Source organism: Typopeltis vanoorti, chromosome 8, assembly GCF_054136105.1.
Source record: "Typopeltis vanoorti isolate ZY-2024b chromosome 8, IOZ_Tvanoo_1.0, whole genome shotgun sequence".
NCBI classification, from domain to species: Eukaryota; Metazoa; Arthropoda; class Arachnida; order Uropygi; family Thelyphonidae; genus Typopeltis; species Typopeltis vanoorti.
The window spans coordinates 2,542,458-2,564,386 of record NC_143556.1 but is presented as its reverse complement, the minus strand read 5'-3'; the positions used below and the strand labels follow the sequence as shown (position 1 = coordinate 2,564,386).

The window sequence follows — 21,929 nt, the reverse complement described above, 5'->3', positions numbered from 1 at the left end:
GTGGAATACGAACGATTGATCATTCGCACATAAGTTCACCATGGAGATTGAAAAAGACAACAAGTCATCCTTTTTAGACGTCCTCATCATCCGTTCACCTTCAGGTATTCTTACAACAACAGTTTACAGAAAACCCACTTTCACAGGTCGTTACATTCTCAAAGAATCTGCTCATCACCCTCCTCAAAAAAAAAAAAAAAAACAGGAGTCGCAAAATGTTTAATCCGACGAGCCAAAACTGACTGTTCAACTTCTCATTTATTACAGAAGGAACTTTCGACTATCAAACATCACACGAAACTAAATGGCTTCTCCGAAAAGAGTACGCAACATCTTTCCGATTCTTACAATCCAACACAGAACAGCAAAGATTCAATACGTCGAGTTCCAATTCCTTACATTTCCGGGATTTCAGAACCAATTTCAAGAATTCTGAAGAAATGTGATTTAACAGCCACTTATACACCTATTAACAAATTATCCACCCATTTCCCCTTCATCTAAAGATAAACACTCAACCTTGTCTCTAGCTGGTGTGTATCAAGTTCCTTGCAATTTTAATCTCTCCTACTTTGGACAAACTGGACGTTCCATAGAAAAAAGAATTCAAGAGCGTCAATCATCAATTCCACACAACAAACCCGAGAAATCCGGATTAGCTCAGCACGGAATAGAAACAAGCCACAATCCTTTGGTGCAAGGCTCTCCTCCTACACAGATGTCGCTATAAATTTGAACGTTTATTTAAAGAAAGTGTGGAGGCCTTACTTCAACTCCCTAACCTGAATCGTAATGACCGTATATCTATATCAAAAATTTGGGAAAGTTTAATTAGGATAACACGTTAATTTTTTTAAAATTTCCTATATTACTCTAATGTTATTTAAGATTATTACACGCATTTCTGAATTAATATCTTTAATGTAATCATGACTCTGATAAAAAATGTTTACTCTTTTAATACTTAGCGATCTGACATCACGCGGCTCGTTCTATGTGTGAATGATCAATTGTTCGTATTCCACTTTGATTTTAAAACTATTCCTACGTAGCCACCGAAGATAATCTGTAATATTCAGACCGAAATATTTGACAAATTAAATAATATTTTTGTGTAAACGTGCATATATTTCTAATGCTTGTTCATGTCTAGTGAGAGATTCTGGGTTAGAGAGTAACTCCAAGTAGAGAAATCTAATCACGTGCAGCGGGGTTCCTGAGTGTCCGCTACTTTTATGTTCCAGGGACTCGAGACATCGTTTTTCTGATGTTGAAAGTTTTTTCACTTGGTTTTACTATAAATTGAAGATGCCAAGAAATTATATTCTTGGTTTCATCCTTTATTCAAGTGAAAACAAACTAAGTTTGCTCGTGAGGTATTTTCACACGTCACTCATATATGCAAGCTGATGATTTCACATCACTTGTCTTAGTATCCCATAATGCAAAGCACATCTCCTTGTGGACATGTATAATGCTATGCATTATGGGAAGGGTTACTACCCAGTCCGGTTTCGACCTTTATTACTTCAATTTTGTACCACTTCAGGGTCTAGCTCCCACTGATGAGACCTCAACATAGATCGAAAGTGTTCTGGGTACTGTGGCTCTTCCCATAATGCAGAGCATTATATTTGTCCGTGAGAGTATTCGCATTGCATTTTGGGATGCTAAGGCAAGCGATGCGAAGTCTTCAACTAGCTCAGTTTGCTTACACTTGGAAAAACGACGAGACCAAGAATGGAATTTCTTTTGACGTCTTGAATTTTTTGTTTTTCTGAGTCTCGTGAAAATTATTTTTAAAATATATTTATTATTTACTGTGGACCGTGCAGTCCACGCAGTAGCCTTCGGTGCATTGTCTTGCTGAAAGAGGCAGTTCCGCAAAGGAGGAAGCATCGCATTACCCAGGCTGTTCAGCTACCTCTCGGGTTTAACGCTACCACAAGCAGAGGTCAACCGCGGAAAGCAGGGCCATACCGTACACCGCCACGTCCGAATTCATAGTTCAGGTTGCGCACTCTGGTAAGAGACGTTCGCCTGGCACCCGTTACAGCCACTCCCGTTCATCTGCTCGGTAGAGGGTGCAGCGCGATTCGTCGCTCCATAATACAGCTTACCAAGCTTCCACGTCCCCCGTTCTTTGCTTCGCTGAAGACGACGATGCGTGCGGGTAATGTGCGGCTTGCATGTTGGAAACCCGCGTTGTGAGCTTGGTTTGAATGTTTTTTTATGCGGATTCGTGTTTCAGTCGATGCTCGGAACTCCGCATTCAATGTGTCGAATGACACTTTCTACATATTATACTTCGTAGCACCTTACGGTCACGTTCAGTGAGTGACCACTGCGGGCAGCACTTGCAGTTAAATCCCTGCGCTTCCATCTCAGCATGGTTGCCCAATTTGGCAAAATTTGCCTGCCAAATGACATCCTACCACGACGCCTCTTTTAAACTCTGCCAGAGTTCCCTTCTCGCAGCTATTTCACCAGGACCCAGTGGCATTGACTTGGGAGCATCACATTCCTCCAGTTGATACCGACTACAAACATGTTACACGGCACGATCCACCTTGCCTATGGGAGTGTCCGTTGACTTCTTTCCAAGCAGTGTATGTTGGGCACTATTTTCATCTCTGTTGTTGCCCCTTTCCATCTCTCTCTCTCTCTCTGTCACACACACATAATGTTTCGAAATTCTTGTATTTTGTAAGTCCGCAATATTCTGAATGCAAATCAACGAACATTTTGCGGGTGTGCGAACTCATCCTAAATTAAAGCGTTCGAACGAAAAAGCGATTCTGAATATCTTTTATTTCCATTCTGGCCCACTCATCCAAAGGAAGAATAAAACGATAATCGATTTCGTTAATTCTTTAAATTTTGATTGCTCTTTCTTTCACATAAAAATTAGCGTTAAGACATCTGAATGATTCCTTGGTCACGCGCAACTCTGCTTTGCCGCTGATTCGCGTATAAAATTGTCAGCTCTTCAAACTGAGGTTCCAACTTCGGCGCCCAATCTAGATGCAATCTGACTGGATTTTTTTTTTTTTTTATTTTGTTTTCCTACCAGAAAAAAGTTTAAAATTGGCTGACCAACTTTTTTTTTTTTTTTGATACTTGGAGATTCGACATTTCCCCCACTCCTTGTTTCGAAATTGGATTCGAGCACTTCGCACGTGCTAAAAATGCGTCATCATTCCAATGGGGTTTTTTCTTACTCGCAGTCGGCTTGGTAGCATAATTGCAGCGAGCTGCTGCTTCCGCATTTTGAAATTTCTTCAAGTATTTCTAGAGTTCGGACCGATTCATTATAAAATTAATTTATTTAATTTTTTAATAATTAATTAACAGAAAATTATAAAATTAAATAAAGATTATGTAATCACCTATATATTTAACTTATCAACAAGTTCTCAAACGTGATCCAAATTTAAAAATAATAATTTTCCCATAGCACGGGAGCGATTTTTTCTTTTTTCGTTGAATTAACGAACCATCTGATAGCAGGGGTCATTCTGGAAACGATCCGATTCGAAGCGACTAAGTGTAACAAAAAAGGGAAAAAAAGTTTAAATTAAGGGGATATTAAATCCCACATTATTTCAAAGCCGAATAAGAAACTCAAAGATCTTATTCGGCTTTGAAACAACGTGGGATTTAATATCCCCTTAATTTAAATAATGTTACATCGCCGAAGTGAGGCCTTTGGCTCTTTAAGAAAAAAAAATGTTTTATGTGTGGCTTTCGTTGCGCGTGATTTATAGTCATATAATCGTATTGTATTATATTTAAGAAAAACATAAATCGATGTATAAAATACGAATAATATTACCTTTATTCCAGTCATTGAATGGTTTTATTAATTCGTAATAAAATTATAATCGTCGTCTGTGATCACTCGTTTTGCCAAAATTAAAAATTATAATAAAGGAGACGCTTTTTTCTATTTCGGATTTGGAAATTTAAATGTCTCGAGCTGTTTTTCCAGGGACTGAAACAAGAAAGATTCAAAAATTTCTTCCCAGTAATTCCCGAGACGGAAATCGTGGTCATCAGGGGATGCGAGGATCGCACGTGATCATCGCATTAGAAGAAAGACGTCAATGAAAATGTATCGAATACATCTCCAGGCGACGAGAGCGACCGTGAAGCGATCGCCTGCGTGGTGGACAACTACTCGAGGACTTTGTGAGGAAAGGAGATGTGTGGAAGGCTGGTGACTATGAAAGCTCGTGAGACAGCTTGGAACAGTGGCGGAAGGAGAAGTTGGGTGGAAAGCAGAGAGATGCTACTTGGGCACTACTCGAGACTTACGTAGCAGAAGAAAGCAAAGGTTTACGAACTAAAGAAGGGTGGAGTAAAATGAACGAACGAAGATATTGAGGGAGTAATCTCAAGGAGGTGAATTTCATCGTCCAATGCGAGAACGCCACCCAGCTTCTATTGACAAAAGTAAAAAGAAAATCCTTAGCCCCCGGTACTAAGGCATTGCAGGTTCGCCACTTCTCGTGGGTGGGAGAGACACAAAACAAATCTTGTAAACTTAGGCGGCACAAGATGGAAGGTCATAATCATTTGCACGAGAAGACCAAAAGCATTCTCAGCAAAGATGCAGAAGGAGCAAACATTAGCCAAGCACGCACATTTCTGCTCAAAGTGCATTTCCTGTAGAAAAATCCCGCGGAGGTCTTAAAGGATGTGGCCAGCAGAAGAAAGGATGGTCGTGGGAGGAGGATGACATCGATAGGTCAAAATGGTACAACGCCAACCACGCGGAAGGTAGACTGGAATATTAAATGAGGAATTAGTGTGGGCGTTTCATCGTTGTGACATTATATGGAGGGCGATGCGAAAGGAGGAGGGGCTAAAGGTGAGCAAGCAGGAAAAATTCAATAAACTTGAATGCCGGTAGAACGCAACTGTATTTGTTTGGGCGTTCTTTAAGGGGAAGTCCCGTAGAGTGAACCTTGGGATATCAGTTTAACAAGAGTTTCGCAACTTCTAATGGTGGTGTTCCACAAGCCTTTCTTTCACGCACCGTCTCTTCCTTGTGTTGACCTTTTCCAGTGGATTTCAAATTCGCAAGCAGTTTTGCTGACACACTTTTTGTCATTTAAGAAACTTAACTCTGCGTAGCTCACTCAAACTTCCAGAATATCTCGCAGCCTAAATTCTGATCTCCAAAGCAGTCTTTAGTTGCGTTCTGATAACCTTGTTAACGTAAATGCACTAGAAAAACTCAATCCTGATGTAGACTAGGTTTCTGTGGTTAAGCAGTTAAAATTTTCCAATTACTTATTTTTAACAAACTCCTTGTATTACAATATGCGGTCTTAATACCTAAAACTACCTACAAAACTGAATCCCGTTTTTCTTTCTCCCACCCAAATCCCTGAAGGAGAGGACATTTCTCTTCTCGGGACTATTCGAGCCTCAAAAATCTGGAGGCATTAAAAGATTGAACAAAAGATGCACGCTGAGCTCCTACATTCGCTTTTCAATGTTGTGCTCGTGCTGTGCACAAGAGAAACATTGTCTTCACTCCCCCCCCCGAGTAGCTATTAATTGTATGCAATTTGAAAATCCGTCCTCGTTTTACAAGTTGCTTCCAAAATATTCTTGTACAGAAGACAGTAATTGGATCACTTAATTCTCTCTCTCTCCAGTTCTCTCCACTGCAGAGACATTTATTGGCGCAGCATCACCTTAATTGCCCTCGCACCCCAAACCAAACACCTCAAATTTCTTGTTCAGATTAAAAGAAGTTTTTTTTTATTGCTTTTTAATTCGAAAAACAGACCTTTTCGTTGCTTGTTCCAATTTTTTTTATAAGGCGGCTGCGTCCCGAATTAAAACGATCACTGAAGGAGTGATTAAAATTAAATTAAGAATCCAATTAAATTGAATAATATTTAAACACGGTTAAAAAGAAGGGAGGCTGTAAATTCTTAAACATATCCAATGATCTCATAATTTATGCTATAGGGACGCCAAGTTCTTTCTTTCTTTCTTTCTTTCCTATGAAAACTAACCTCGTCCAAGTGACGCGAATGTTCAAGGTTTTTGTGTCCCCTCGAGCTCAGAAACGGCCTTGCAAAAATGTCACGTCTTGAGATGACCGTCTAAGCTAAATGGAGACAGAAATGCTCTTTTCTTTCCCTGCCCAAAGACAGTCCGAGTGACGAACCCTCTTCCGAGCTATCACCCCCCCCCCCTCATTTTTCCCTGCGTTGTTATTCGCTTCGTCGAGGACTTCGCTGAGATGCATTCGCTGTACAGTTTTTCGTAAGGCAAAAATTATTTTCCGGAGTCCGCTTCGGTCACTCCCTGAATGTCCCTTGACTTTCCTTCCTTGGTGGACGAGATCCCTGCGTGAGAAGGGTCGGGAAGACTGAATGCGTGTGTGCGTGCCTGAAAGAGCTGCGTGCAAAACCCGACCAGTAGCCATTGCGTGGAAGCGTTGGCAAAGAAACGTTCTCAAGAAAAACGCTCTCCGTTTTTCTTGAGAACATTTCTTCTCTTCCGAAACGGCAGATTTTCTTCGGCGAAACACAAACCGACGCCCGCGATTCTCTCCTGCTCTTTCATCTCCAAGGGGTGGCAGATCGTCTTTCAGAGATGAAGTATGAGGAGGCATACTTACTGCAGAAGTCATGGAAGAGAAAAAAGGAAAGAGAGAAAGCAAAAGATTTCTTTCGATCCCGGGGATGTGAAGGGAAGGCGGAGACTTCGACCTGGAAAGTCAGCGAAGGCAGCAAAGTGATCTCGCGCATTTCAATTAGAACACGATTTTCGACGTTCATGGCCAGAAGAGCAACGAATCGAGGGAGGGTCGAAATTTCGAAGTATCTTCAGTTACGGCTTCGACCAGAGGACTTCCTGGAATTAAATTGGCGTTCATCGTTTTCAAAGATGACCTGACCTGTTTTGAAAGGCAGTTCTCGGAACTTCGGTTTGGGAAGTCCGAAGAACCCTTTCTTCTTGTTCATGCGCTCGCAAACAAGCAAAGTAGCGCATGAACGCAACCGTGAAATTCGTATGCAGACGCAGGCTTGTTTCCGATCTTGGGAAGACGAAGACTGCTTCGTTTAGAGAGGGAGCACAAAGCAGTACGTTTCTCTTTGGAAGAGGAAGGAAAAATCATCGAGACTTTTGATGATATTTTTTCCAAAATATTCGCCATTCGATATAAATCTCGTTAAAAACGGCGCCATCGTCGTGATAATTTCTGTGTCTTCGAAAATATCGACGAAAGTTTTCATTGGGTGGCACGTTCTGCAAATCCGAGTTCCCGTGATTCCTACAATAAAAGAGACCTAAACAGAGGCGAATCCGTGCCAATCAATCGGGGTCCTCTGCGCATTTCGAATAATGTTTTCATCGGCTAAATGAATATTATAAGAGGACGATGAGAAAATCGAATTCGTTTTGTTTTTCTAATGCTTTGCACCGGCGCTGAATGAATTTGACCTAACGACCGGACAAAAGCTAACCTGACTTCGCAATTATGCCCAATTCTAAACACGACTTCTGGAGAACAGTATTGATGGGATTACCGCGCTAGCCGATCGAGGTTTGCGCAGCTGCAGTGCAAGAAGGTCAACAGGTTATGAGTTAGGGAAGGTCTCTCTCTCGCGGCTTCCATCGGGAAATTCGTTTCCTGCGTTCCACTGGATGTTCGTTTATTAAATTCCAAACATCTTTTGACAGACAAGGTGGGCGATGAGAGTAATGGAAACAGCGTTCACGAGACATTCACGCGTTCGATTAGTTTTTGAAACTTATGAACTTTCCACGTCAACGCAACGACCCCATTTTAAAGCAAAAGCGGAGAATTCTGCCGAAGTCTGCACGCTAAAGAAGCTTCCCGAATGACCCCGTCCCTGCTAGTACGTGCGAGTGACCCACTGAAACATCCCATCAACGCATGCTCGTGGAGTTCCTTTTTCTCAAATATTGCTAAAACAATCCGATCGGATGTGCTCATCTCGTCTCTGTAAGGGAGTTGCGAGCGGGGGAACCTCCGAATCTCTTTGCGGTGGAGATGTTTCCTGTTTGAGGATTCGCTGGAAATTACAAGAAAGAGCGAGTGATAAGAAGAAATTGAACCTTCTCGAGTTTCTCGTAAGCTTCGCGAAAATAATCTCCGTGCGAATGGGAATTCGTTGAAGTGTGACGTTTCGGGTTCAGAAGATGCGAGTTCCGGAGAAAAGCGAACACCGAAGAGGGTTGAAATGTCCAAAAATGACGCAGGTTGGAATTTCGCGAATCGACCCTGATTAGTCGAATTAAACGAGTGAGCGAACTCGTGGTTAAAAAAAAAAAGTCGTGGGAGGGAATAGCAGTTCGATTCTCCTACGAAATAGGGAACTTTTCTTAAGTCACTTCAGGCTTAAGAAAAGTTCCCTCTGGGGATCCTCTCCCGTCGAGGACAATGAAATTCGTTCACTTACAAACTCGGTGTCGCTCTCGGTACTTTACTTCGAACGCACAGCCTATTTGGTTGGAAATCGCAATCCCTCTCCAAGGTGCAGCAGGTGAGGGGTGTCTAAAGCACGAAAATTGTAAGCGATCCCCTATTTGTAGGTGGTTGAATGATTTCAAGTATTTGTTGAGAAAAGCGAAAAACAAACTGCAGCAATAAGAGTTACAAGATTTGCTCCTGGAGTGTCGGGAATTCCTCCACAGCTGCGGAGGAGTTCCTGACACCTGCTTCGCCGAGTGGGGAACTGGCCAGGGGGTCAATCCCATCTTGGGTGCAGCTGTTTGAACGTGTCAACGGATGCGGAGTGTTCTTTCCGTTGAGACGTGTTGATGCGAGAGGGCGCTGTCGAATTTCTTCGGGAAAGTTGGGTTTCATTTTAGCACGTGAGCGACAATGAGGACGGGAAGGTCGAGCGCACTAAACGTTTTCTTTTTATCTTTTCCTGCAGGGATCCAAGACAGCTCCGTGCGGAGACACACCATAGGAATGATGGAGGTTCCTGGAATTGGCGAGCAGATGGGTGAGTCATCTTAGATGTCTATTTGCATTTCGGTCTCGCGAATACCCTTAAAAGCATTCGCACGGCATTCCATAAATCAGAGCGCATGCCGGAATTCATGATTTGTTTAACACGATTATCTTATCCGTAACCATGTTAAATAAATTCGTATTTTATTCTACATTCGTGTTTCGTGCTGATCGTTTCGGTATTTGAAGTTTTCTTGCTGTCACCACCTTCAGCATATGCTAACCTAATTCTATTCGAAGCCTTCTGTAAGAGGCAGTGAAACACGCGAATATTGGATTTGTTATATTCTGCTGCTTTGCAAGACGATCTCCTCCTCCTGAACGAATCCCCGGATTTCATAATTATGAATCAGTCTAGCTAGAAGCGAGAAAGAAGGATGGAAACTGCCAGTCCGTTCCGAGATGTAAGAGCGCTGAGTTAAGATGGAAGACTTCGATAGAAAGGATTCAATGCTCTGTAGGAGAATTGGGCGCTTGAGTTTTGGATGCGCGAAGCGAATACGATGGCAGAAAGGACCCGCATAAGGGCTTGCGCACGAATGAACTTCGCATCAGGAGCCTGAAGAAATTTTGAACTGGGGCGAGACCTAAACGGGAGATTCAGGGAAACGGTTGGAATGTGCGGAAGTGCAAATCGTTGATGCAAATGCAATGAAAGGCTTATAAATCTGGTGATGGGGGAGGGCTCTCTGGCTGGGCCGAGAGATGCGAAAAAGAGAAGAAATAACTTTGTCTATGCACAAAAATCAGGAAGAAGAATCAGAAAGAAACAAATGGAACTCGAGTTTGATGCTTTGGTGAATTCCTTGTGGCCAAGTTGTCGCCGTTAGCAAATGACGTCTTTTAGTGTCCCGCACCCGATTCTAGTTTGACTCCAATGACGAGCAAACTAGAATTGAACGCGGTGGTACTACGAACGATCATTTGAGTCCGGTTAGGATAGAAACTCGTGAAAGCAAAGCAATGATGTCTCGCGTGGCAGTGAATTTAGAACTGTCTGGTGACGGATGAGAGGCTGGGGGGTGGTTAGACTTCGCGGTTCAGTTGCCGGGGATGAAGAAATTGCAAAACGATACTGCAAGAGAAATTACGAAGAGTCGCTCGAATTATCCAAACATGGATTGGACAGCGGAGAAAACTGGTGATGAGATTGAAGGAGAATTCATTGAGTTGTTGCAAGACAACTTTCTCAAGTGAAAGAAGGAAAAGAAGAAAGTCGGAGACAAAGAGATTTGATCTCAGCATCCGAAGGTGTTAACAATTTTGCCACCAGTTGGTGACAAGCAGTAATCGTACCGTGCAGACCTAGAAACCACCCTTAGCGTATGGATTAATGACCTTGGGAATGACCCCTAACAGAAGTTCAATTAAACTTCGATGCTACTGATGGGCGGCGCTTACAAAATAATTTGAATTCCACTGCGGGCGGGCGAATGAAAATGGTTGCCGATGAGGAAGGACGAGAGCTCATCCGTTTCGCTACGCACAATTCCGCTGATATAAAATGCTAAGTTTTCTATATTAACAAAATTATGCGAGCGAAACTGTAGTTAGGATGGATAAGAAGTTCAAAGGTCAAGATTGCAAAAGCGACTCGCAGGATAAATGCGATGCTTAAACGAGCATTGCCATGCAAGGATAAAGAAATCGTTTCGCATCTTTACAATCGCAGCTGGGCATGTGGATTTCGTGTTCTGGGTTACGAGGGGATGAAGAAGCCGTGCAGAGGGTGCGAATAAGAGTTGCAAGGAATGCGGATTTCGAGGATAGATCGAGAGAGTGAGTCAGCAGCATTCGCAATTCATTCACTATGACCACCCGAACTATTTCCCGACAATCAGACTGCGCGGTTGGCCTCGAATGAACTAATACTGGCGGCATTCTGGCACGGGGATTGTTCTCGTAGGGTCCTCTCATCTCGACTGAAAACACCTTCACCATAATTGATCTGAATCGCATCGAACATTTGCAGTAATAAAAGTGAAAGCAATATCCATCAGTTGAAGCCAATCCTTACTCGCTCGCGATCTCCTGAACGTTATTCTATCTAGCTAGTCCAGAACGCCTCACGACATACTTCGTCGTCCAGAGGAGCCAACGCCAAGACTGGTGAAAGGGAAATATTGGAGGCCGAACACGCTGCTGGATATGCGGCCATAATGTTTGGCTGACGAGTGTGCACGTGGACCGCATACGGCGATAAGAATGGGAAAGGAAAATTAATATCACAGACTCGTAAACTCCTCAGAGGAAGGTGGGCCGAGGAAAAGGAGGGCATCTGTGGAAGATTAAGATAGTAAGAGCTTTCTTTTATAGAGAGCAGTGAGTGCAACTGTCCAAGTGGCGAGTGCATCTGTTGTGCTGGGAATTACTTTAGGAGACATTGCAGCGGGTGACGTATGTATGGCCCCTCCTCGACGAGTTCTTTATTCCCATGAAGTCTCCGATAATAATAATAATAATAATAATAATAATAATAATTAAAAATAATAAGTTTTGAGCAGAAAGTGAATTAGTAAAGTTTATTTTTGAAAACATACATTCTATTTAAATAATTTCAGTTTGACATTTAATTCTGCAGATCAAAATGCTTGCCTTGATTTCGAATTTTGGTTTCATGCGGTGAAGAGCGAAATGAAGTTGTTGACTCCTTTCTTAATCCCGTCCATGATTCCACCTTTGATCGACCGGCAGTCGTCTTTACTCTTGGACCCGTCGTGAAGAGTTGTCTCATCTTTCGGGCAAGGAATGCACGAGTGCTTTCCGTATTCGTTTTGGAACTGTCCGATCGGACAGACGTGGCACTTCGTGCTGCCTGGACCGCTGAACGTGCCTGGCGAACAGGGGAAGCAGCGCTTCGTGTGCTCCTTTATCAGATGGAAGCCTTCGTTGCAGATGATGAAGTGTCGCGTGCTCAAAGAATCCATTTCGGGTCGGAAGGAGGGATCGCTCTGCTTCAAATCCATCATGTCTTGCCGTAGCTTATTTTCGGCTGTCTTGAGGTTGTTCAACATGTCTTCTTTCATGCATTCTTCGTCGCAAGTCTCGTCGTTGGCGTACTTCATGACCGCGTGGAACGATATTAAAAAATTGCATTTTCTGGCTTGGTTTTCTTCACGCACGCGGCCTCTCCAAACTCCCTTTCTTCTCCGTCGCCAGCGTCTTTTCCTTGCCACCACTTCTTCTTCTTCTTCTTCTTCTTCTGGTTTGAAGGAGCAGCGCTCCAGCTTTGGCTCTGCAGGTTCGCAGAAGTGTTCGCTACAGACGTTTTTAAGAATATGAGTGACCTTGCGAACGATCGCATTGGGGTAGGTGTTCGCAGCGTCGAAGGAAACGTGATTCACGAATTTGTGGCCAGCCAAATCGTACACGATTAACCTGTGTTCGAATACTTTTTCTGTGACTGCGTTGCTCTCGTCCTCGGCGAGCACTTCTGCCACGCATTTGTACAATCCGGAATCGGCAACGTGTACGTCGTTTATCTCGAGCTCTCCACTTTCCAGTTGATTGACGCGATTGTCTTCCAGCCGATTCTCTTCGGAAGAGCTCCACTTATGCCCGATGAAAACATCGAGCTGCTGTTCGCTAGCGGGGCCAGGAACGCATGGTATGATAACCGAAGATCCCATCAGCACTGCAAAATCGCCATCTTTACTGAATCCTAGCCCGGTAGCGCTCCTGAAGAGTATTCCGCATAGTAGAAGGCTTGCAATCCTACGAATATAGCGACTCATCGCACAAAATAAGAAAGAAGTTTTTACTGTCTCTTTTGTAGAAGGTGAGTTCCTTTTCCTAGTCCTTCGTTTTCATTTTCACGTATTTTAAACAACGCAGACAGCCAAGAGGCCTTGCAACAATGAAATCATGTGGAATGTAACGAATTCATTTCCGGTCATGGAATTATCAATCAAACAATCGAATGACAATAATAGCGAGTGACAATGACAATAATGATTTTTTTTTTCAAATGTCAAATAATAATAACAATAATAATAATTGGCGTTTGTTGCACGATTTTCATAGTAGTGGCGCACAATTAGTATATTTCTTGCATTAGTTTTTCTTACGATGTATTTATTTAAATTGTCGTGTTTTCACTCATTTCTTCATCGGCAGTAATTCAGCATTTTCTTATAATTTCCATCCAACTGGAAATTATAAAAAGGAGCAGCTGATTTCCTACTTTTCAAGTTAGAGACAACTCATTCTATTAAGTTATTATTTATCCCATCTGTTCTTTCTGGTTGTGGTATTTCTGACATTTTTCTTTCTTAGTTTTTCTTGTTTTTATTTCTTAGCCTAATCTGGTCAAAGAGCTTTCCCATCGTTCTTTCCACATGACTTGTGCATTCGCATTTTTCTCTTATTTGATTTTGGATCCACGTTCTTTTTTTTTCTTTAAATTTATGATCCGTTTATTCAGCGCCACCTTTTGTTTCGTTTGTTTTTTATTCCAACCCCGATTCTTTTACGATCTTCGCGATTGCTCTTTTTTGGTTTGCTTTTATTTCTTCCACTGAAATGCTCTCATTCTCCTGCCACTATCATTCATTCCCTTCATTTTATTTTTCTTTATTTTTTCTGCAGCGTCTACAAAAATCTTCATTTTCCGTTTACCTTCTGCAGTCTATGAGAAAAAAAAAATCCAATTTTCCTCAGCTTCTTAAATTTAAACCGGGAAATTTGGGGCGAACATTTCGCGCTGTTTCTTAAAGTGAAATGTTTTTTTGAAAATCTCGCAGTTCTCAAAATTGAATGTTTAAACAAAAACGTTGGCCAAAAGTTAATTGGGGGTGGGAGGTAAGTGGTCACAATTTTTGCGCTGAGACTTTTTCGAGCTACTAATTGAAGTCTCGTGCTCACAGCGAGAATTCTACGGGCCTTTCTTCAAGGCCCCCCCCCCCTTTTTTTTTTCTTCGGTTTATCTCATGGGCTGTGCTTTCTTGTCAGGGTATTTGTCGGAGTGACCGAAGTAAAATGAATTATAACACGCGGTTTACTATTATCTTATCCAAATCTTGTAACTTATATAAAAATCTAAGGCGTTTATTGCAAGAAAAAAGTGTTTTGCAAGCATCGCATGTGATTGGTTTTTCAGCCGTCAACAGATGTCCTTGAACCTGCTGATATTCGAGCACTTTGTCGTGGGAGTGGAATCAGCAGCAGAACCGTGAAAAGAATTAATAATTCGTCATCTTTCCCGAAATAGCGTTTTCTTCCTTAGTATATTCTAACTTAAACTCGATTACGAAGCTTAAAATTAATTCAGGCCGACTGTTCCAACCCCTTCGTAAATATATTTCAGTTTCTTAAGTATAAAGAGCTAATAAGCTTTTGATTTTCATACTCTTTTTTTAGTTTCATCGAATGCCGTTCTACGGACTTCTGTTTTGACTGCTGGTAACCTTTTTTTTTACTAAAACGCATTCACGTGTACTTGCTTAAAAGGCCACTTTCATCAATAAATATTTTTTTAATCGCACCATGAACTGGATTTGCTAAGTTTGCTTTTTTGTTTTTGTTTTTTTTGTTAATTTTCCATGCGATTATCAGTCAATTTAAACCCATTCACTGGTATTGGTGAACTGGGAGGATTTTCTTCCAAATAACCGCACTTGAAGCTATCAAAAGGATGCCGAGCCTCTTATTCGATCAAAGTTCACATCCATTTCATAAGCAATTCTGTGATTTGCTGAATATTCTGCGTTTTTCCCCCTCCACTAAAATTAATTGAAATGTCTGTTTTCGGTTAAAGCTTCTCTCACTTGCCGAAACATCGAAAAGTATTTCATTAATATTGAGTATTATTCAAGAACAAGTTTGACAGCTGTAGTACGTGGCCTCCCTCGATGAGTCCCTGACTCCATGGAGGTTTCTCTTAATAATAATAATAATAATAATAATAATAATAATAATAATAATAATAATAATAATAATAATAATAATAAGTGCAGGCGATCATAATCCAGATGACTTGCCAATCTACGTTCTGTACTATATTCTGTTGTTTATATTAATTCATCCATTGAGAAATCTCCGTGATATTTCTAGCTTGTTTTAGAAGTTCTAAGACACATACCGCTTTTTATTGTAACATCCCTGAATTTATATTCACGAAAGGGACCAAAATATTCAACAGAAATGTGGTCGGGATCGTTGTAGTGCAATCCTGTAAGTCCCACTTCCAACAGACGAATCTTAACTAATATTTTCTTAAGTTTACTAGCAAGACCATCTTCTGCACCTTTTTCCTAATGAAATTAAAAAGGAAAAAGAATGGTAATATTCCCCATTTTAATTAAGTTTATTCATTTTTATCCTTTATTCACTATTTAACCGATTGGTTTGAGTTGTAGGGAAATGCATTTCGAGGGTTTAAATCCATCGATATTCAGTGCTGTTCTTGATTTTATAATCCTGATTGTAATTTGGCTTTCTCTCAGATGAACATTCGCCTTAATATTTCCCCAATAACTCGAGAATTCAAAATGAACCTGAATAATATTATTTGAAAATGAACTGGAGCGAAACCGTCCCTCAATTTCGTAGCAGATTTTTGTGCATTTCTTGGGGGTGCGTGCAACCATCAGGAACAAACGGGTTGAGTTTGGTGAATACACTAAAATTGTTGGCATTAGTGAAATCTGTCTATCAGCAGTCAGCTGTAGAAGGGTACAGTAATCTTGGGAAAGATAAGAAAGGAGTTGGTGTATGATTGATGATGTCAAATGATCTGAGGCCAGTTAGCGTATAAATGCAAGAAAACAACGAGAGTAACAAAGTCTCGTGTAGCAGCGAGTTCGAGGCTATCTGGTGTGAAGTGGAGGGTGAAGCATGGGGTGGTGCCGCTGATCTAGCGGTTCAGCTTCTGCGGACAATGAATGCGTCTCCAAATTACGCCGGTGGTAAGTGAGTGATCATCACGGGCGACTTCGAACATTGACTGGGTAGCAGAGAAATCTCGTGTTAAAAATGGAAAAATTATTAAGCTGTTGCAAGACAACTTTCTCAAGCAGCGTGTAACAAAAGGACCGCAATTCAAAGAGTGCTAATCAGAAGGTATCTCAGTTCAGGATGGGACTGTTCTGCCCCCAGCTGGTGACAGCGATCATGCCATGCTCGCCTGGAAAGAAGCCAGTCACGTGGATATTCCAATCAGGACAGCTTACACGCTGAACCTGGAAATGGCGACCAACCCAGGAAGACGTGTCCGTTCTCAGAGTGTCAGTTACTAAATGGGAAAGATATCAGCAGCGCATGAGAAACTTTGAAAAGATGCTTAAATGAGTATCTAAAATAGTATCTAAAACGAGTCCACAGAGATGGAAGAATAGGATTGTAACGAAATGGATGTGCAACTTTAATAAACAACAAATCCAATAAAGCTCAGGCCAGAAAAGCAGCGAGTATTGTGTGGAAAGCTAAATCGGAATGTGAAAAAGCAATCCAAAATAAATTTGTCTTTATGCCGCGAGCAAAATAAACAATGAATGTGAAAGAATAACTTTAGTGAATGCAGACAGTACCCTCGTGGCATAAGCAAATGTTCTGATTGAAAGAATGCTTACTCCCTTTCTGTAAGATCAGTCAGCTTGAAATATGCGTTAATGCCCGCAATGCTATGGACATTGGATAAATAGATAGAAGAGGAGAATAATAAAGATGTTCTAGAACTGTTGCATAACCCGCATAAGAATTTGAAGATAGGCATAGAGAGGACATCAGCCTATATGCTAAAGGAATGCTCAGCCGAATTACCCTCGACTTGGGTGTGTAATTTGAGCTCAGGAATGATGCCACAGGAATGGAAAGAATGTGGGATAGTTCCGTTCTGTAATGGTGGAACAAAAACCGATGTGTCTAAATACTGACCTATCAGTATCTCTGATGTGGTATTGTTGTTGTTGGTAAGAACTCGCGTACAGAAATGGGAACACAATCATTCTATACTCTGCAGGGAACAGCATGGGTTTACTAAAGGAAGGTCATGTTTCAGCAATTTGCTCATATTTTATAACAATGTTAAGGCCGAGTTGGATAAAGGAAATGGATGCCTATGATATCCATAGTGTATCCATTGGACTTTTCTAAGGCATTTGATAGGATACCACAAGAAAGGCTGTTGCATAAACTGGAGAATATGGGATTGGAACATAATCTATTGACTTGGATCAGGGGATGGTTTACAGGCAGATTCAAAAAGTGGTATACAGTGGGTGCGAATCTGCCAGATTTAAGGTGACCAGCGGTTTATCCCAGGGATCAGTCTTAGGACCATTGCTGTTTAATCTGTACATTAATGATGTAGGAAAGCACTTCAACGGGAGAATGTTTGCTAAAGATAAAGAGATAGGCAGGGCAATCTGGGTTGCGACTGTTATGCATCATTTGCAGAATGACTCGAATAGGCTGCGAATGTGAATAAATAGCAGCCAGTTGGTCAATGCGTTAGTGTAAAGTGAAGCAATGCTGAGATTTCCAGTGGCGGGATTATGCTACGAAAAACATGGGGCCAGAGATCTCGGAGAGGATAGGAAATTGAATTTCAAAAGCCACGTAGCAAAGGTTGCAAGAAGAACTCGGAGGATTCTTGTGATGCTAAAATGAACATTGGACTGCAAGGCCTTGGGGGACAGCACGTAGACTACTATTTGGTCTCCTTAGTTCTGAGGGGATGAAAAAGCTGTGGACAGAGCGAAAAAAGAAAAAAGAGTTAGTGTGTTTGTGGAAGGTAGATCATGAGGACAGGTGGAAAGCACGTGGAATGCAGACACTGATATGATTCTATAAACTGCTGAATGGGTGTTATGGGACATCGGTTGATGAAAATTTTCTTTTTATGGAGAGTGCAAGACGGCATCCATGGAAGTTAATTTGCATGCGGTTAAGAAAGGAGGTCAGAGATTAATTTTTCTCCCGCAGAGCAATAAGTGAATCGAACAGTTTACTCGTTGAAGTTCACTTACGCATTCCCATGGTGAGTGCATCCACGGGAATGAGTTTAACAGAAGGTAAGAGGATGGGTGAAGTATGATGAGCCCTCCGCCGAAGAGCCCTTCACTCCCTGGAGGTTTCCGATAATAATAATAATAAGGTGTGCAAGGTCTGCTGCAAGTGAGACAGACTGTGGAAATTGGTTTAAGAAATTACATCGACAATAGCTCTGAACCAATGCTTCAAGCAATTACACAAGAGGGCCTTCTAAAAGCAACAGGAAACAAATCCAATTACAAAAAGGAACAACAAAATATTCGATATGTGCGATGGAAAAATAAACTCTTGAATGGCCAATTTCTTCGAGATACTGAGGACAAAACTGACGTGAACAAGACATGGCAATGGCTGCAATACGGATACATTAAAAAAGAAACAGACGGATTTATTCTAGCAGCTCAAGAACAGACATTACAAACTAATGCAGTCAAAGCAAAAATTTTCAACATCAATAATAACAGCAAATGCAGATTATGCGATCAGAAAGATGAGACTGTAGAACATCTATTCGGTGCCTGCATCAGAATAGCTCAAACTGACTCTAAATACCGGCATGATCAAGTGGCCAAAATAGTTCATTGGCATGTATGCAAAAAATATGGCTTTCCTACTTCTGATAACTGGTGGCAGCATAAGATGGAGACAGTACTGGGAAACGAAACAGCAAAAATTCTCTTGGACTTTAGAATACAAACTGATCGGTATTAGGAACACAATAGACCTGACATCACAATTATCGAACATCGACAGGTTTGGATTATTGATATCGCATTACCCAGTGACAACAACATCAACAACAAAGAACTGCAAAAAATTACTAAATATCGATATCTGGCAATCGAAGGTGGCCGACTGTGGCTTAAACACACCAAAGTCATTCCAGTAGTTATCGGTGCACTTGGTGCAACTTCAAAGAAGCTGTCCAACTATTTACAGCAATTAAAAATCAATGAAGTGACCCCACATGACCTACAAAAAACAGCATTACTTGGAACAGTCCATATTTTAGGACGTTACCTGACGGACTATTCTTACATTCTTGGGTAGAATCTGAATTGTTCTGAATCACCATTGAAGTTGTTTAAATAATGTTTGTTGTTCATATCTTGTTTTGACTATGTATAAATTATGTGAATAAAGTAATAAGAAGAATAGACTAACTAAGAGAATTGCAGAATTAGAAAGAATGTAATATTTCTGAATTTAAAATTACAAAAAAAAATAATAAATAAAAAATACGGGATGAAGTTATTGCAAGCTGAGGAGATTTTAAGGTATATTTAGTAATAAAATAAATATTTTAACAGAACGAAATATGAAAACCTTAACCAAACTTTAAGATAGACGGTTAACTGCTCACTTCTTTATTCATGCATAAAGGAAATCAAAGAAAGTATAAATAGTATGATAGAAAAGTCCACTTATAAATTTATTATTATTATTATTATTATTATTATTATTATAACGGTGCCTGCATGGAGTCAAAGACTCATCGCGGGAGACCCCGCACATTGACACACGAAGCATTGTTCACACAATACCTGTCATACTTCTCCTTAAATTCATTCACAGTTGAAGCATTCAGAACCACCTCTAGCAACGCATTCCACCCATCCACAACCCTCCAAGCCAAAAATCTAGTCCTAACACCCTTGTTAACCATACTCTTACACAATCTCCAGAAATGACCCCTCGTTCTCTCCCTTCCTGCACTGTACAGAAGAAAAGTCATCAGTATCAATCCTATAAAACCCTTTTAATAACGTAAATGCTTCTATCATGTCTCCTCTCTTAAGCCTATCAGCTTGTTTTTGAAGCCCACCGTCCTTCAATCTCTCTCTCCTCGTAGGGAACATCCCACACCTACAACAATCTTTCTTCTGGATCCTCTCCACCATTTCTTCATCACGAAGAAATCCAGGTGACCAGATCTGTGCCTAATAGTCCAGATGCGGTCTTATTAATGTCTTATAAAGTGGAACAATAACTTCCTTATCCCTGCTGGTTAGTGTGTTCTTCAACAACCGTGTAATTTGATGTGATGTTTGGAAATCTTCGCAATATGCCTTAAGATCTGAACTTAAGTTCTTCGTCCACAATAACTCCCAAGTCCCTTGCCTCGTCATCTTCTTGCAGTTCAGTTCCAATAACATAGTGCACGGCACGTGCACTATGTTATTGGAACTGAACTGAACTGAACCTTACACTTAGCCACGTTAAACTGGCAGCCAATTAGTTCAGCCCAAACCGTCAGCCAGCACATTCATCGAGTATCGCTCTTCCCAGTTTAGCATCACCTGCAAACATCAGGGCTCTTTACAACAGAGGGCCAAGTAAAGAGCCCCGATGTATACTACTAGTAATCTGCCGTCTCCTGGACTCAGCTCCTCCATAAACCACTCCTTGATATCTGTCCCCCTCTTATCCAAATCACCAGCTTTGGATCCATTCCCATTGGCTCCAATTTATGCAACAGCGTTTCACGTGGAATCCTGTGAAGTGTTAATCCTTTATTATAGAAAGGAAGTTACTGAGGCAAGACTTCACAAAACCAAATTAAAAATTAATTTTTAATTTTATTTATTTGGTTAATTACCTTACGATAATAATCTGACCGAAAAAGGATCGTCATGTTTATTAATAATTAATAATTAATTTACAAACGAACATCTCATTAATAAAACAATGGCTGACTATACTGAAATAACAGCAGAATCTTCTACCGAATGAACGTTTTTTATGTGCATTTTTTATCCGCCTCATAACATCATTCGATCCTTTTTATCGGTTGAAGTTTTTATTTGATGTTTTCGGTTTTTGAAAATTTCAAATTTGAATTTGTTCGACTGCACCGCAACCGATATTGTGAGTACTCGAGTACACAACTTCCCGATGCCACACCCATCGGTGAAAAGCGTTCGCTTATTTCGAGACCATCAGGCTCTCGCAATGGATGCGACGGAGAATTGCGAAAGCCTTCAGTGGGTTGGAAAACACGGTTCCAAGCGATGAAGATTTATATGGGAAGCACGTGGTTCACACACACACACACACACACACACACACAGAACGAGCGAGTGGTTCGTTGAGGCGCATTCAGCGGAGAAGGCAGACGTAGTTTTTCCCTTCGTTGCCGAACCAGCACAGGATGCAGGTGGGATTTCCTTCCGCGCCATTTTGCCGCGCAGACCGAAAGTGTCGCACCGACTGGAGCGTGTACGTGCGAACAGAGAGAGGGATTTCATCCGAAATAGGAAGCGCTGCACTCGTAGGAAAATACGCAATCTGCGCTCGTCCGTTGTTGTTTATTTGTGACGCGGCATGCTAGTAAACAGCTCGCGCGCTAACCAGGAAGCAGAAGTTTGTTCGATCGCAGTTTCTCGGAATGCGTCGAGTCACGTGGCTTGGCCTTCCCCCACCCCGCTGTCTCGGACATCCGTCTCGAACTTCAGCGGATGTTTCCCGAACTGATTTCCGCCCGCAGACTCGTGCCTCGCATCAGACGAGCGTTTTTCTCTACGATGGGAGAGTCGCCTTGGAAATGTCGAAATCTGAGTGACCTCCGAGCGGTCCGGTCCGTCCGGTGAAGAATGCCCTACTGTTGCTACAAGTGCGCTCGCCCCTCGAGCAGAGGACCGTCGCCAGACAGTAAGTAGCCAACCCGTTTTGCTCGTGTTCTTGAAAGTGCCGCCGCAGCATTGACGTCATCGCGTTCTCGTTTTAGTTCGAGAACGTGTTGCGGTCGCACCCTCCCTCCTAAACCTCAAAAGATTTTTGCCTCTCTCTCTCTCTCTGGCCTTAAACTCTTCGAATCGACGCAAAACATTCCCACCATCTGTCCATTTAAGTCGTTGTTGGCAGCGCGTGCAAAACAACCGAAAAAAAAAAAAAAAAAAAAGTTGCTCGTGAGAAGCGAGGC

The 21,929-nt window shown here is 41.6% G+C and overlaps 1 protein-coding gene across 3 annotated transcripts in view; it reads left to right on the top strand.

The window, feature by feature from the left end:
* LOC150103677 (ras GTPase-activating protein raskol-like) overlaps window positions 1–21,929 on the top strand; it is a 770,313-nt gene that overhangs the window by 11,166 nt on the left and 737,218 nt on the right. For 2 of the 3 annotated variants that reach the window (XM_090396487.1, XM_090396486.1), the window contains exon 2: window positions 8,937–9,008. In XM_090396487.1, the coding sequence (XP_090252613.1) occupies window positions 8,937–9,008 (72 nt within the window). Of the gene's footprint in view, window positions 1–8,936; window positions 9,009–21,561; window positions 21,659–21,929 lie in introns of those variants that run through there. The other variant, XM_090396489.1, reaches the window with a different exon arrangement.